Genomic DNA, 15,667 nt, shown 5'->3' with positions numbered 1-15,667 from the left:
TCATACAGTATCTTCTAGATATTTTCCATTCCATATTTCTATCATTGACCCCTATTTGTATGTAGGCTACTCTTAATATTTAAATGCTTTCATCAATAACTAAATAAATATAACTTATTCAACAACTACATTCAATAACGTGCTTTAACCACTAGGAGGTGCGGTTAGACCAGTGGTCTAGTTAATAAACATAATAATATCGTACATAATATGACTATTCACTTTATGTGAGTTTAAAACAGAACGGTAAGGAAATACAGTTTCAGTCTCTCGATGTGAAGCTTATGCATTGTACCATGAACCTGTATAGACCTGTAACAGTCAACTGCATGAGGAGTTGGAAAGGTAGTTCAGAAAATCAGTAATATCTTTAAAAACTACAAAAAAGTCCCTTTCTATCAGCTGTGCACCGTTATGGTGTAAATACAGACTATCTACTAATTGGATTAAATATAAAAGTCAGCCGAATTAGTGTTGATACTGCAAGGAGACGTATTGTGTGAAAATAATGGAAGATGTTGTTTAATTGTTGATATATTTATGGTCCAAGTCACGTATTCAGTTTTGGCGGCATCTCTTCCAGTTTGTCAAAAGGTCTTCTGATCAGGGCTCTATAAATACATATCTAGGGCAGATATGTAATATTTAATGCAGCCGAACCGTGTATTACAATGCCGTTATGTGATGACTTTCAAAGAGAAAAGCAAGAACACTCGGAATTAAGTATTATTTTATTCTTTATCAAAACCTCTGAAAAAAGAAATGTGTCTCTCAGAATCGAAAGAGAAAAACCTATGGGAAAAACACAAAAGCATTGTACACAATTTAAACCAATTAATATCGTATAATTAACTAGGATAAACTGATGTTTTTTTAGTGGATGAGTAGTGCAGATATCACTGTTAAATCATTTGATCATTGGTTTTATTATGAAAACGGCGAGACCGGAAATACTGTTTTCAACCCGTAACTTTACATGGAAGCTTGCCGCATATACACGTTCTCCTGACGAAATCTCAAATCATCTTCGTAATATCTATCAAACTATAGATCCTACATATCGACTGGACGTGGATTCTAAAAGTACAATATATACTTCTCGCTAGAAATCTAATCATAAAGCGTTTTAATGGCCAAACTATCCTACAATTTAGGATTTTACAGAGAGGGTTATTTGTGAATAAACAACCCTCTGTAAAGTTTGCATTCAACGAGAGCACTCGAGGCCGACAATTTTCAAACGTAATTATAGGTCGTATTAAGCGCTTGAACAAACGACATATTTGGTCGTAATAAGGGCTTAAACAATCGACCCATTTGGTCGTATGAGTTGGAGGACTTGTTGCTTCAATGAGATGTCTGGTATGTTTAAACTGTGTGGAACCCAGTAATTTACAACAAAACATAAGCACAGAGAAGAAAATTCAATACCCATCATACAGCACAGGGCTATTGATTTTGTGTTTTGTGTGAGGGTTTTTTCAAGCAGCATAAGAAAGTGCTGCTGATATGATGTTCATTATTACATGGTGTAAACTGGAACCAAAGGGTTGATTCGTCTCGTGTCTGTAGACGGTTGATTCCAAGTGCATGCTTGTTATTTGGGGAAAAATACATCTAGTCACATTGTATTTGTTGTTCTTTTGAAGTATCAAACACAATGTCAATCTATCGTGTCTGTTCCTCAGGTACAAATCTCTATTCGTTCTCTCAGACTCAGATTGACAGCCCGACCTCGGTGAGCCCTAATGTTTCCTGAAAGGTATTCCTGCCCTGCTAATTTTTACGCCCAGTCAGAACATTTGTTTCCGCTGAAGCACAGCTAGTCAAGCAACAAATTAATAGCGACTGGTGGAACAAGATTCTCAGAGGGCCGTCGTGAAGGTTCACGCAGTGGAGTCTGACATCCAATTAGTCACTTCAATCCGTAATGGCAAGTGAGTAAAAACACTGGCATTATGTTCATTAAATAGTGGAAAATGACTATGTTTATTGGATTACTAAAGGGTTTGAATCAACAAAACTCCCTTTATGCATTCTGCAAGATGTTTTCTTAACATCTAAATGCCCATATTCACTGTTGGTCAAATGTAATTTTATTTATTTTTATAGCAGGTGGAAACAATTTAGTAACCAGACACATTTGCACAGTGCAACAAATGGCTGAACCACATGCCATGAACAATTCTGAACTCCCTCCTCAGCACAGTGGGGTTTGTTAGCTGATAGGGCTAAATCAATAAAAGCGCTTTAATTAAAAGCTCTGGGACTACACCGTGCTGTCATTATGAGAGCACAAATTAACCGTGCACAGGTCCCTTGTTACTGTTTCAATTTTCTGCTCTTACAGAGTGAGACACTGAGATTAAAAGGTCTTCATGTGTGTATGGGGATTACACATCCTGACACGCAAATTTGTTTTCTACCTCTATATCTCCTGAGATGAACCCTCGTTCTGTTCCTCTCTTCGCTGTCAGTAAAGTGACAGCTGACCCCTTCAGGGAGGACAAAGCTATTCAGCCCTTTGTCACATCACTTTCTGAACAAAACGATCATGCAACCGATGAAATACTTGAGGAGCCATGTTACAGCTCATGTCTTATAAGATGATAATACAAAGAGTACTCAAGTAAAATAACTGTAAGGAATGTGCAGTCTGTGCATTCAACTCAATTCTACATATAAAACCAACTTGCTCAGCGTTTTCCTTAATAGAACTCAGATAATTAAGCAAATTGGTCGATAACAAACAGAAAGTCTACAAAAACAACAAAGGGTGGAACGAGCAATAAGAGCCACATAACTTAAGTAGCCCGGCTCTTCAACAGCAGAGTAAAACATAACCGAAGCAAACAACACAGAGATAAACAATTTAAACCCCACAACAGTACAGCTCAGAAACAAATATTAAAGCTGACTGAGAGTGGCTAATCTACAAGTTATCATTGATGATTTGGATTGTATATGTAAGAACTTGTAGGGTCTCATTACTAATTGAAGTGTAATGTCTGTCACAAAGCTGAATAACGGATGCAGAGTGGCACACACCTTGAGTGTTACACATTGGCTTTAAACTAGCATTTGCAAACTGGCAATATGCACATTTAAAATACATATTTGCAAAATTCACCAAAGACTTCATCAAAACCTCTTACTAAATGTTTGATGGTTGAGGATTGTGTCTGCAACCTTCATACAAACTTTTGTTTAAAGTGTCAGAGGAGTTCAAGAGATTTGATCAGTATTAGATAAATGATTATAAAATACCGCCCCAGGCCGCAAAAGACCACACAACAAAAGATTGATAGATGAGGACTGCTGAATCCGCCATCAATGATATACAGTAACATGTATTATTTAATGTACTACAAGTATATCATCAGTACTACAAGTATATCATCAGGTTGCCACATTTAGTTTTACTCTCCCCTTGTGTACTGTCACATCTCGTCTTGTCCATCATCATGCAAAGTAAACATCACTAATACGCTCTGCCAGCAATTCTTTTCAGACAGTGAATCAAGTCTTTTGATGCATATCAGCAGACAGCGAGGGAAAAGAGGGCATGTACAGCGGTAGGGATCTCTATGAGAATGGCTCACGAATTTTAGCAGAGGCAAAAACAAAGAGCAGTGTGCACCTGGTCTATTATATGAAAGGGTAACTGGGGCTCGGCGTCACATGAGTGGGTCGATCCAAGCGAATGCCAAAATGTGTCGCGCAAGAACAGGGAGAGCAACGGGTTCAGGTCTTTTGAGGACAGGAGAGGGGGGGGAGCTCTGCAAAAAAAGAAAATGATTTAAATATTATAATATATCACCATTTTAAGTTAACATTATACATATCAGAACAGATCAGCGCAGCAGCACGTATTTGAACAGTTTGAGATGTCATGGTAGTTTTAGTTTTGTCAGAGTTCATCTGATTTAAATACTAATATTATCGCTTTGCAGTTGTATGCCTCAACCAATCAGTCAAGTTGAAGTTTAAATCGATGTATGGTCAAAAGGTCATCACTTAATTTTATCCTATGAGACATGTATGTGTAATTGTCATAATTAGCAGCTAGTTACGGCCCAAAACATATTTTTCAAGATCACAGTGACCTCCAACCACTCAATTCTAAACCACGTGGACGTTTGGGACAGAGAAATTCCCTCCTAGCATTCCTGAGTTAACTTGTTTATGAGAATATAACATGTTGTATGGACAACCCAAAAACATGTTGCCTGCGGCCATGCTCTAGCAGGCATAGATTAATCATAAATGAATGGATGGATGTAATGGACAAATCTGTTTATAAGAGGACTTAATATATTCATGCCTTAAGGCTATGGGTAATTATTTGCTGGTGCAATGGAGACATCTATATGTAAAGCAGTAGGCCATGTCACCCTTCTGTTTATATTTGGCAGCAAACATGTGGCTGACTGTCCAGAAGAAAGGGTTCAGCTTGATAGTGCAGTCAAGTGTGGTAAAAAACAGTCATGCCGTTGTAATGAGTCGTTAACAGCTCTTTCCTTTCAATCCGATCAGCAGGCTCCTCCTAAACAGGAAGGCTGAGGGCTTGCAAGCTCGCAGGAAGCCACATTAATTACTGTGACGGCTGTGTTCAGCTTCATTAGGATGGACAGCCGCACTGCTGGAAGGAAAGACTAATATTCTGATGAATGCGATAACGAGGAAGTGCAGCACCGCAGAGATTTCAAAGGTTGGATCTGATTTATAGTTATGCATCTGATTCATGGGAATGTAGGAAGTGAGAAAAACAGAGTCCATTGGTTAGCGTGTTTATTACCACAGAATCATTTTGGTTCAACCTACACGTCCAACATCGATTACTGATTTTCACTATAGTGCACTTGATTTGACAATGTTTAAATATTTGCATTAGCTTCAGGTGATACGTTACAAGATACTGAGAGGTGATAAATGACAAGCACACGTCCAGTTATCATATAAAAACCCAAACGAGACACAAAGCGAGAAATAAATACTGACGTTGTTCAAAACATTCACATTTACAGTTTTCTTTTTGTAATAGTTGCAACACACAATTATGAAGCCATATCAAAAACTGAATGTCAAGATCATCTCTTTCACAAACCTCATATTTGACGAATGGAAAACAAACAAATGCAGCGAGTGCAGATTTACTCTATATTAATGCCAACTACAGCAATTTATATTATTTTCAGAACCTTCATTATATTAGATTTATGTAATTCATCGACAAAGAAACAGAAAAAAGAAGCAGAGCGTTCAGGCACAACAAATACCCTGAAGTGAAATAAAAACACCGGACATTAAGGAGGGAATAACTTATGTAATGAATGATTAACGTGAGATCTATTGGATATCAATCAACCCGTGTGCCAAAGCTTTACTTCAGAAAGTAAAGGTGCCTTACACTTCTTGGATCTATCCTTGGGACGATATTACCACAACACTTTACAACATTATGCAACAAATGAATTCAGCTCAAGGTTAGAGTTGTATCAGAAAATTAAGAACATTCTGTTAAACAGATGGAATGCCATAAATAGCCAAATGGTCACATTGCACTGATAGATCTTGTGTTTGTAGTAATATATCTGTTGCTTATGGTCGTTAAAGAGGTTAAAATGGTTGTTGTTGTTGTTGTAGACAATTTGTAGGAAAACTGTCAGCACAGCATGTTTGTTAAATGAAAACTTGATGGGGGCATGCATTATGGTTCATCTACTGTTAGCATAGAGTAACTGCAGCATGATTGAGAGTGTTAGTATTAATGTTCATCAGAATTTCACGAGTGACATCATGTTTTATTTTTTACCACAATAACAGATATTAGCATTTGGCTAACATTTGAGCTTTACAGGAGCTCTTCGTCTGTATGTGCTGTACAGGTCAAACACAACAACATATTCGCTGGGAGTGAAAATGAAGACATTCAGCGCTGCGCTCCACTGTGGGAATTCCTCTGTTGGAGTGTCCATCTCCGTGGCTGGATGATGTGTTCAGGGTCTGCTACGTTCATCAGCCTATCTCTTGGGTCTGTCAATGTCATCGATGGCGGCCAGCAGTTTCTGACGAGCCTTCTTGTTAATGTGTGAACCCAGACAAACGTTCACCAAGTTGGCCAGCTGCTTCATGGAGTACTCCTGAGAAGAAAAAACAACACAAAAAGGGAGTCAGCCTCTCAGCATGAGGCTTTCAGAGAAACGCAGGTGTTGACATTTGTCTGGGAAAAAATAAAAGCGCTACTCAAATTAAACTTTAGGTAGTGTTGCATAGAAGCTACACTGAAAACGTTGACTTTTATTAAACGTATGACTTTTTGTAACTGTATTAGGTTAGTTGAAAGCATACATTCAGGGAGGATACACTTAAATTATCACCTATTATGCAAAATCCACTTCTTCATGTCTCTTCTACATAAACACGTGTCCTCTCTGTGTAAAGAGATTCTGAAAGATTCACGAAAAAAGATTCTCTCACTTTTTGTCCTGATCCATTTATATAAAAACCGGTCTGAAAATGAGCTGATCAGATTTTGGCCACTTTATGATGTCATAACGATTTTTTGGATTGTGTAACCATTAGCCAATCACCAACCAAGGTAACCCCCCCCCCCCCCCCCCCACATCAGCACTTTTGAAACAGGGCTGAAACAGAGGGGATTATGGGTAATGCTACAATGATCTGTTTGGTATTTGGAGCCAAACACTTCAGAGACATGTTTTGTATATATATCTGAGAGCTATAATATAGTGATGAAAAACAGTATAATAGGGGACCTTTAATGTGATTTTTTAACATGAACCATTTAATTAGAGTCAACGTTTCAGTGTAACGCTACCATCTTCCATTCCTCCCGTCTCACCCTGTGGTTCTTGATAAACTGCTCCATGTCGTTCTCCGTCAGGTAGTAGGCCTTGATGTAGGTCTCGACAAACTCTTTATCAGGGATGGGTCGCAGGTCGGTCAGCTTCTCCAGCTTCATGAGGAACTGCTGGAAGTCGAGCTGCATCAGAGCCCGGCCCTCATTGCTGCATTTCTTCACATTAGCATAGCTGCAGCAGAAAGGGAAAGAGGAACATTAGCAGCGAAGAATTCAGGTGGAGGTGGGCGATGACTGGAAAGCCTGTCCTTTTTTCTTTTGATTCAACAAAGTCCTCACAGGTGTTGGCCGAGGGGAAATCTATCACATTTTCCACCCTTGAATAAACGGATTCCTTACAAGCGAGCCAAATCTGTCAGCAAACTCTTTTCTCGAACTCCACGTGGCACTGTTTTTACTTTCTTATTTTAGCGCCCTGGTGTGAATTTGTTATGCATTAAAAAATGGTCTGGGAGATGGGTTTCAGCTCGTCTTATGCCGATTTCTATAAACATTAGAATGAAAAGGAATCTATCAAAGCTCCAGCAGCGAAGTTAACAAAGAAATGGGAAGTCATTAAAGTTAGGGGAGAGACTCAGAATCCATTAGTGTATAAATTATTTATGAATGGAAATAAAAAAACGAGATATACGTGAAAACACTTGTGCCATTTATATTAATAATAATGAAACCTGCATGAGACACATTTAATTTTAGACTGAGACGTAACAAAGACAAATCAATCATCATTATTATGTATGTCTTTTTGTTCCGCATGCTTCCATTTTATTCAAAGTTTGATTCCTTTTAATTTGTTCTTTTACCTTGCATGTGTTGGATTACATCTGTGATGTTTTTCTTCTTTTCTAAATATTTGAGTGTTTGTGTATTTTTAGGAAACAATCAATTGAAATGTAGTATGTTAAAAACAATTAAATGGATATTTATAACAGAGGTGCTGTGAGTCAGTTGTTAAATCATCTATTTAAAGACTGCAGTGTGTTTTTATAAACATGACTTATGAGTGTGTGTGTGTGTGTGTGTGTGTGTGTGTGTGTGTGTGTGTGTGACATGTGTGTGTGTGTGTGTGTGTGTGTGTGTGTGTGTGTGTGTGTGTGTCTGCATGTGTCCTATATTAAATATGAAGTCAGCTTGTTCCACTGAGCTGTCTGTGGAATGTCAGGAAGAGTGTGTGTGGGCTAGTCATACACATGTATTTCAGTGTGTGTGTGTGTGTGTGTGTGTGTGTGTGTGTGTGTGTGTGTGTGTGTGTGTGTGTGTGTGTGTGTGTGTGTGTAGATATTCCAGGTGTCTGGCAGCTGAGACTGTTGTCCACTGGCAGGTCGGTGACTGTGACATCTACAGAACTTTAGCACACCACACACACCGCTCTCTCTGTCTCACACTTCATCTTTTCTCTCTTCTCTTTCCATCTTCTGCCTCACACCCTCTCTCCCCCTGTCATCTTCTCTCGTCCCTTTGCTTCAGGCCTGTAAGCGTTTGGCGCTGAGTGTTTGAGCTTCGCCTCAGAATGCTAACAGAGCCACTCTCGGCGTCTGAGGGGAGTCGAGCGCTGGACAGAGAAATGAAACAACAGGCTAAGCGAGGCGGAGAAGAAACAAACAAATATGACCACCACCGCGCCTCGCTGTGGCAGAGGGGGGGATGATATGTGTGTGTGGAGGGAATGTATTTGGAGAACCAGGCAGACGGCAGGAGTCTGCAAAAGCTGCTTCAAGGTGCCAAGCATTCGTAACGGGCCATTTGTTCGCTGGAATGGGTTCAAAGTTCTCTTACGCAATGGGAAGAAAAGTACTCAGCGAATGTGTTGGGATGTAAACATGTTCCCTTTTCTCAGTGGGTGAGGGCAAGCTTTTTACTGAGGCTTTATATCCATCCAATGTTGTCCTTCTTTAAACACTTCGCAGGCACTAAACCATTTAGCGGACCATTTTCTCCGCCTGCTATTACAACCCCACATAAACTCTCACTGCAAAGCGAACAAATGAGCGACTCAGACCGACGTCGGGCTCCACAGCAGCCCTTTTTTTGTTCTCAATAAAAATGTGTGTAACCCTCTATGGTGTAGCCTCATGATAATTGTCGGCTGTTAGCGACTGGCTCCGTCACGGCCGAGCGTCTCTGCTGTGCATCCAGTCCGCGGGGGTGTAAATCACACCTTCAATCTGAATGCAGGTACTGAGGAAAAACACTCTGAGGCTCCGTCACCTTTCACAACCCATACGTCTCGCTTAAAAGTGGTGAAATGCATTATAAGGGATTTGTCAAGAACGTTTTACACTTTTTGTGAGTGGCCTGTTTAATGCAGATGTGACAGATGTGACTGGCACACAGGGTTGCCAGCACGAGGAGAGAAAGATCTGCCGGGGATTTAGTTGTGTTTTCTGTGCGGGATTATTCAAAAGAAACCTGGCAACGCTGTTTCTAAGTTTCTTATGTACTGTAGCTAATTTCCCCTTGGTCTTCGTGGCAATTCCACTTCTCCTCGATCATAATCTCTGAAAACCTAGTGAGTGGGATGCAGTGACTCACACATGCTGTTGGGAAGTGTTCAGCTTAGACTCTTTTCAAGCACAAAAGGGTTGTCATAACGATACGTGACAATAGACTTAAAACTCCCTGTGGACGTAAGAAAGAATAATCGGTGTTGTATGGGTCTGCCCGTAATTTAGCTTGCTAACATTACAGTTCTGAATAAATCATGACACTAAAATGTGGATTGAGCAATATGCATTTCCTTTCCCTGCATTTGGGTTTCCAGACCTGAATTGATTCTTGAATAGCTGCTGAGATTTCCTAAATAAATATTCAATTCACAAACACCTGAATGAGGCTTCTAGTAAACCAATCAATAGGATTGCTGACTTTTTATTTTTTGACTTAATATATTTGTGAATAATGCATTAATGCAGGTAGGAACTGCTTACTGGAAGGAAATCCACAAAGTAACAACACTTTTTTTTTATTGGCAGGAAAACGCTAAAAGTGAATTCATAGCATGTAGGATTTCAACATCACGTTTGACCTTTGGAGCTTTTCTCCTGACATTTTTTGTTCAGCTGGAAATCAACAAAGCGTAAAGAGAAGTCTATAACGCTCAGGTGAAGTTCAAATAACTGCAATCTCCTCTGACAGGTTGGAAAGACTATCCAATAAGATAAACTTCATGTAAGTCTATTGTCTTTTCATCAGATATTGAGGCACAAACAGGAAGTAGCTTTATCAAACCTAATTAAATATATTTTGTCTAAATAAATGACCATGTGCATTTCAAGAACTGTGTCCCGCTGATTTACAGTTTGGCACATAAAGAAAATATGACACCCAATAAAAGGTGTTGTTCTACAGAGATTTCAACAATAATTCAAAGTGACGGAAAAAGCCGCTTTTGGCTGCTACAGTACCTCAGCAGACTGACGCCAGACTGCACACCTCCCCTTGAAGCTGAAGAGGTGTTTTATGGCTTCTCTTACCCCTCTACTAGAGTCCTGTTGGCCAGGCGGATGCAGTGCTCCCACAGGACGTTGGACACAGGCAGGGGGATGCGTACATGTCTGGAAACATCCTCCAGACGTTTGTTAAACTGCTCGAACTCCTGCGAAGGTAGAGGAGAGAGATGAACATATTAAGTCAAGTTAACTTGAGTGGCATAGAAAGTAGCAAAATAAATGAATTTCAAGTGGTTTTAACTTCTTTATGACGATGTATTCATAATATCTCAATGTAAAACACTTTATTAGCTTGTGCAAGGTTTGATAAATAAACACACATCTATGTATATTATAATGTATTGACTGTACAGAGGAAACAAGCCAGTATGGGATGATAAAAGTTGAACTGGAAGATGTAAACATAATAAAAGTCTTCACGGCCGACCCTATACATGCACTTCCTCTGACTCACTCTCAGCTACTCTGTGTTCCTGGATGACTTCCAACACCAAACCTGAACAAAAGCTGAACAGTGTTATAAAACGACCTTGTGCTGTGAATTTCACAACCCAGTTATTTACAGTGTGCAAAAATAAAACTATAATAGGGATTTGCATGAATCTCTTTTTATAAATCAAGCATGTTTATACATTTGGCATACCAAGACGATTCTAAATATGGGTACAAGAACCTTGAAGTGATCAAGGATAAATACTTTTTCCCAAGCCTATAGTATGTCTGGGTTTTTGTAACGCAACTCTACTTTAGCCGAGCTGATTTAATGATTTTTCAGTCTGGACTAATGAACAAAACATCCTGAAGCAAACGGAGCAGGAAGTATGAACCCACTAAGCCACAAATCTGTTGAGCACTGCTAAGTACTCTTCGTAGGATTGGGAGCATCCAAACTGGACTCATTCATTCATTCACTTTTTGACGCATTCAGACACAATAGTCGGCCTTTGGACTGTTTAATCTTTCAATACATACTTGATATTACATTTGAGATGTGTGCTATAGTTACATCAGAGATCTCACCATTTCTTGCAAACATGGTTTTCATGCCCAAGTACATACAAAGGACACCAGTCCTGAGGGAGTCGTTACAACTGGCCTCCACATGCTTACCCTTACATGTTTTAACACAAAGAAAAGAAGAGGAAACATCTCAGCGGACGGTGTTGGCTGCAGGATACAATCACACACAAGTCACAAGTGGCCCGAAGCTACCTCTTTCGATGCTTCTGTTTTGTAGCTATAAACAATTTGCACTGTTTACTCACTGCGCTCTGAATTGTTCAATTATGGATGATATTATACAATTATGATATTACGTTGCTGTTTACAGGGAACAAATTGCAGAACATCAGAACTGGTCAAAAATAAGATGGATGTGTCTCAGGAGAAATATGTGGTTTTCCTGGTGTGACTTTTCAAATATATGTCTCAACTTTAATTCAAACTGCATCTTATTAACAAAAAAAATGAAGCTGAATTTGAAGGCGTACACAATCACCATTCATTTTGCAGCCAAGAGTGAAATGTGATTAATTCACAAACAGTCTCACGATAGTTTCTGACTTGAGCAGCTTGTCAATTAAGTCATTCTGCGGCTGCTGCATTTCCTCGCCACTTTATATGCAAATCAATGCCATTGTTGAATGGCAGTGATCAACCTGAACTCATGAATAAAATATTCTCCCGTGTGCAGTGCAAGAAAATGTAGCGCACGCTTTTCAAGCAATGCACAAAAACACAATCCATAAGCATTATGAGTGTCTGACAAGTTGGCAGAGAGGGCTATTAGCAGCTGATGAGGAAAAGCACCTTCCTGTTGTAACATGCATCATGTCAGTCCATCAGCTGGACCACTTTGTCCCGGTTAGGTATTCAACCCAGGCTCGTGGCACAGAGATTCCCCTCAGGTCATTTAAAAGCTCATGAGCTTAATTAGTTGGACTAAACTGCAGAGCCGCCGGAGCTGGACGAAGATCTATGAGCCATTTAAGAATTTAAAAGGTACGTTTGCAAACTTTTTACAGACTTTTAGCCTCGTGACTGTTTGCGGGTTTATTTATTAAACCTTTCAATAACATCTGTGTTTACATTTTTTATTTAATCAGCAGCTTTTTAAAACATGCTGATGCATAAATAGGGATTAGTCTTGGTTAAGTGCTGCTCTGCTCAGGATTTCACACGGCAGCGAGCCCTTCAGACCTTTCTGCTTCTAAATGGCAAAGGTTATAAAACTAGTGCAGTGTGTCCTTCCATCCCATGCAACATTTATAGGGGATAAGTGGGCAGCATGCATAAAGACACATTTAGAGGAAATCTTCCACTTCCAAAAATACGTGCGGGACTGGTGAGCTCGGACGCATTTAACAAAACTTCAGGAGAGATCTGCATTCAACTCTCAACAGCTCACCCACCCTGTGCTAAATTATTCAGCACATCCCATATAATTAATATTAAAGTTCCCTGAATGAACTAAAACTCATAAAGGGACTCAAGGAACTTCTTACCTTTAAGTGGAATAAAGACTAATCCTTAATGTTAATGACACAGATGTTAAAAGGATAAACACAGATGACATTTCTCAAGACAAACAAAAACACTGAGGAAAATACCAGCTAGCTAAAAGCAAATCTGTTGCCTGTTGTTTGTTCAACTTTTTGTAGATATTTTACTTTAATGAATCCAATACCATCATTTTAATGTCTAGCCTACATTATAGCACATACCAAGTTCCATCAACAGTCACCTTGGCATTTCCTCTGAAACCTTACCTTCAACAGGACGTCCACGTATACATTATGCTGGGACATGATCTCCCTAATGTCCCATTTAACTCCAGCCATCAGGAGCAACATTTGTTCATAGTCGATGGCCTTAGCCGCAACAATCCAGTAAATTGGTTTCCGAAGTTCACTGGCTGTAGAAACTGTCTGAGAGGAAAAGAAAATAGATCTTTGTGAGTTACACAATGTGTTTTTTATTGTCATGAACGTAGAAAACCTTTTGTGTGACACATAGAGTCGAGGTCACCTTGCACGTCATCAATTCCACAATATTTCCAAGAGTGTTTGGGGTAAATAGACCTGTCTACGTACCTGAACATTTCAAATATCAAGTTGACAAAAAAGAAAAGACTGAGTGTGGTGGTGAGTAATGGATAATTGTCTCCTTTGTTGTTGGGGACCAGCACTGAATGCAGGTTGGCAGTTACATGCTTGTTTAGCTTTACTGAGAAACAGGCACAAATGCTAAAACCTGCCAATTAGTTAAACACCAATTATTAATAGTGACTCTGACATATGCTTTGATTCTATAATAGATAACGACACATGATAAGGAGATGATTGGTTCCGCCTGTGTAAGTCTAGCTGACAGTGACAACCTGGTTTGCAGTAACTGCACACACACACACACACACACACACACACACACACACACACACACACACACACACACACACACACACACACACACACACACACACACACACACACACACACACACACACACACACACACACACACACACACACACACACACACACACACACACACACACACACACACACACACACACACACACACACACACACACACACACACACACACACACACACACACACACCTGGGAGTAAAACTGTTGCAGGAAGGGCTTCTTGGCTGCCGGCATCATCGTGTCCAGCTGGAACTGAAGGGATTCAAACTGTTCAGCCAGAAACACCCTGGAGCAAAAACAGGATCATATCAGTTTAGATTTCAGTTTAAACCGTACATTGGAGCAACTGACAATAAGAGACTGAACATCAGATGTTACGTTGGTTAAAATCATGTAAATAATACAAATAAAATGCTAACCTACAGTCTAATTCTCCCCATGGTAATTAAAGATCAGTGTAATAAATAATTAAATCGGATAGACTCCAGTGTTGTCACGACATTAATTATCTCTCAACTCCGCACGTTGTGAGCAGAGCTTTCATTAATGAAAATCTCTCAAGGCACCAGTTTTTCTTTTATAATGAATAGATTTCAATGATCTTAACAACCTTTAAAAACATGGAAGTGAAGTAGCAGGAAAAGAGAAACAGGGCATAGGAAAAGTAATGTGCACAGACCTGATACAACCTTTCCAGCACTGTGACAGAATAAAGACCTTTGTGCTCGCACTGAAGTTTTACTGTACGCTAAATACAAGTGAGAGGGAGCTGTTTGGGGTCGCAGTGAGTTTAGAAAGCATGACTGCTACAGTACAGCCCGGCTCACATCGTGAACAACACAACTTATCGGACGGTGCTATTCCAAGGAAGAAAACAGCTCAACAAGACATGAGGGCCAATTCGGTTTTGATCTCACTCAGAAAGCACTCCACGATTTGTGCAGTTTTTGTACAAATGAAACATTCTGTCTCGTTTTTTTTATATTAAGAAGGGGGGGATTTAATATTATCTCAAAAACAACACATATTGAATGCATTGGGATTTTAACGTCCATCTCCAAGGAATATTGTAAAAAATATGAGGTAAAGGTTAGAATAACTTAATGACTGATTGACTGATTGATCCAATACCTGCAATTTTTGAGAACTGATAGCACTGATGCTAAATGAACATCTGTAAGGATTAGGGATGCCAGCGATTATTCGAATATTCGTTACAGTCTCCATAATCGAATATTATTTTTAAAAATCGATTTTATTTATATATATTTTTTTTATTATTTAAATTTTTTTATTATTATTTATGTTTTCTTTTTTCAGTTTTCTTGTTTCAACCAAAATATATATATAAATATATATATGCTAATAATAGTAATAGTATTAATAATTGTAAATGGCCATTGGTCACACCACCAGTTTGTTTTACTGTAAACTTGGAGGAAGCCTGCGCAGAGCAGACTGCTGCTGCAGCAGCTACACACCGACCCCACCCCCGCCCCCCCTCTCCCTCTCTCGTGCGACTAAAGATGAACAAAGCGGCAGGTAAAAAGAGTTCCTCCTCGTGGAACTACTTCGAACTTACAAGTCCAAAGGAAGTTAAATGCAAGCTCTGCGAAAAGACGTTGGTCTATCACAGCTCAACCTCAACAATGCGTTCGCATTTGAGTGCGAAGCACGCCAAAGAGGTTACAGAGAAAGACGCAGCACAGCTGGCCATTACCAACTTCACTTCAAGGCCACGTCGTTGTGATGACATGCTTGTTTGTTGTTTGTGCTGTTAAACATGTTACAGTAAAGACAACAACGGAATTCCTTTTGTCTGATTTTTTTTTTTTCTCCCGCGGGGGGGGGGGGGGGGGGGGGGGGGTCGAATAATCGATTATTATTTGCCAAGGCTGCCGAA

General features: G+C 39.6%; 1 protein-coding gene across 2 annotated transcripts in view; it reads right to left on the bottom strand.

The window, feature by feature from the left end:
• Positions 1-4,774: 4,774 nt before the first annotated feature.
• Positions 4,775-15,667, bottom strand: part of vps50 (VPS50 EARP/GARPII complex subunit) — a 122,531-nt gene continuing 111,638 nt past the window's right edge. For both annotated transcript variants that reach the window (XM_034094413.1, XM_034094414.1), the window contains exons 24-28: positions 13,954-14,050; positions 13,101-13,259; positions 10,357-10,478; positions 6,866-7,055; positions 4,775-6,143 (exon numbers count right to left, since the gene is read on the bottom strand). In XM_034094413.1, the coding sequence (XP_033950304.1) occupies positions 6,024-6,143; positions 6,866-7,055; positions 10,357-10,478; positions 13,101-13,259; positions 13,954-14,050 (688 nt within the window). In that variant the 3' untranslated portion in view covers positions 4,775-6,023. The remainder of the gene's footprint in view (positions 6,144-6,865; positions 7,056-10,356; positions 10,479-13,100; positions 13,260-13,953; positions 14,051-15,667) is intronic.

Source organism: Pseudochaenichthys georgianus, chromosome 11, assembly GCF_902827115.2.
Source record: "Pseudochaenichthys georgianus chromosome 11, fPseGeo1.2, whole genome shotgun sequence".
Lineage (NCBI taxonomy): Eukaryota > Metazoa > Chordata > Actinopteri > Perciformes > Channichthyidae > Pseudochaenichthys > Pseudochaenichthys georgianus.
This window is presented reverse-complemented; position numbering and strand designations above follow the sequence as displayed.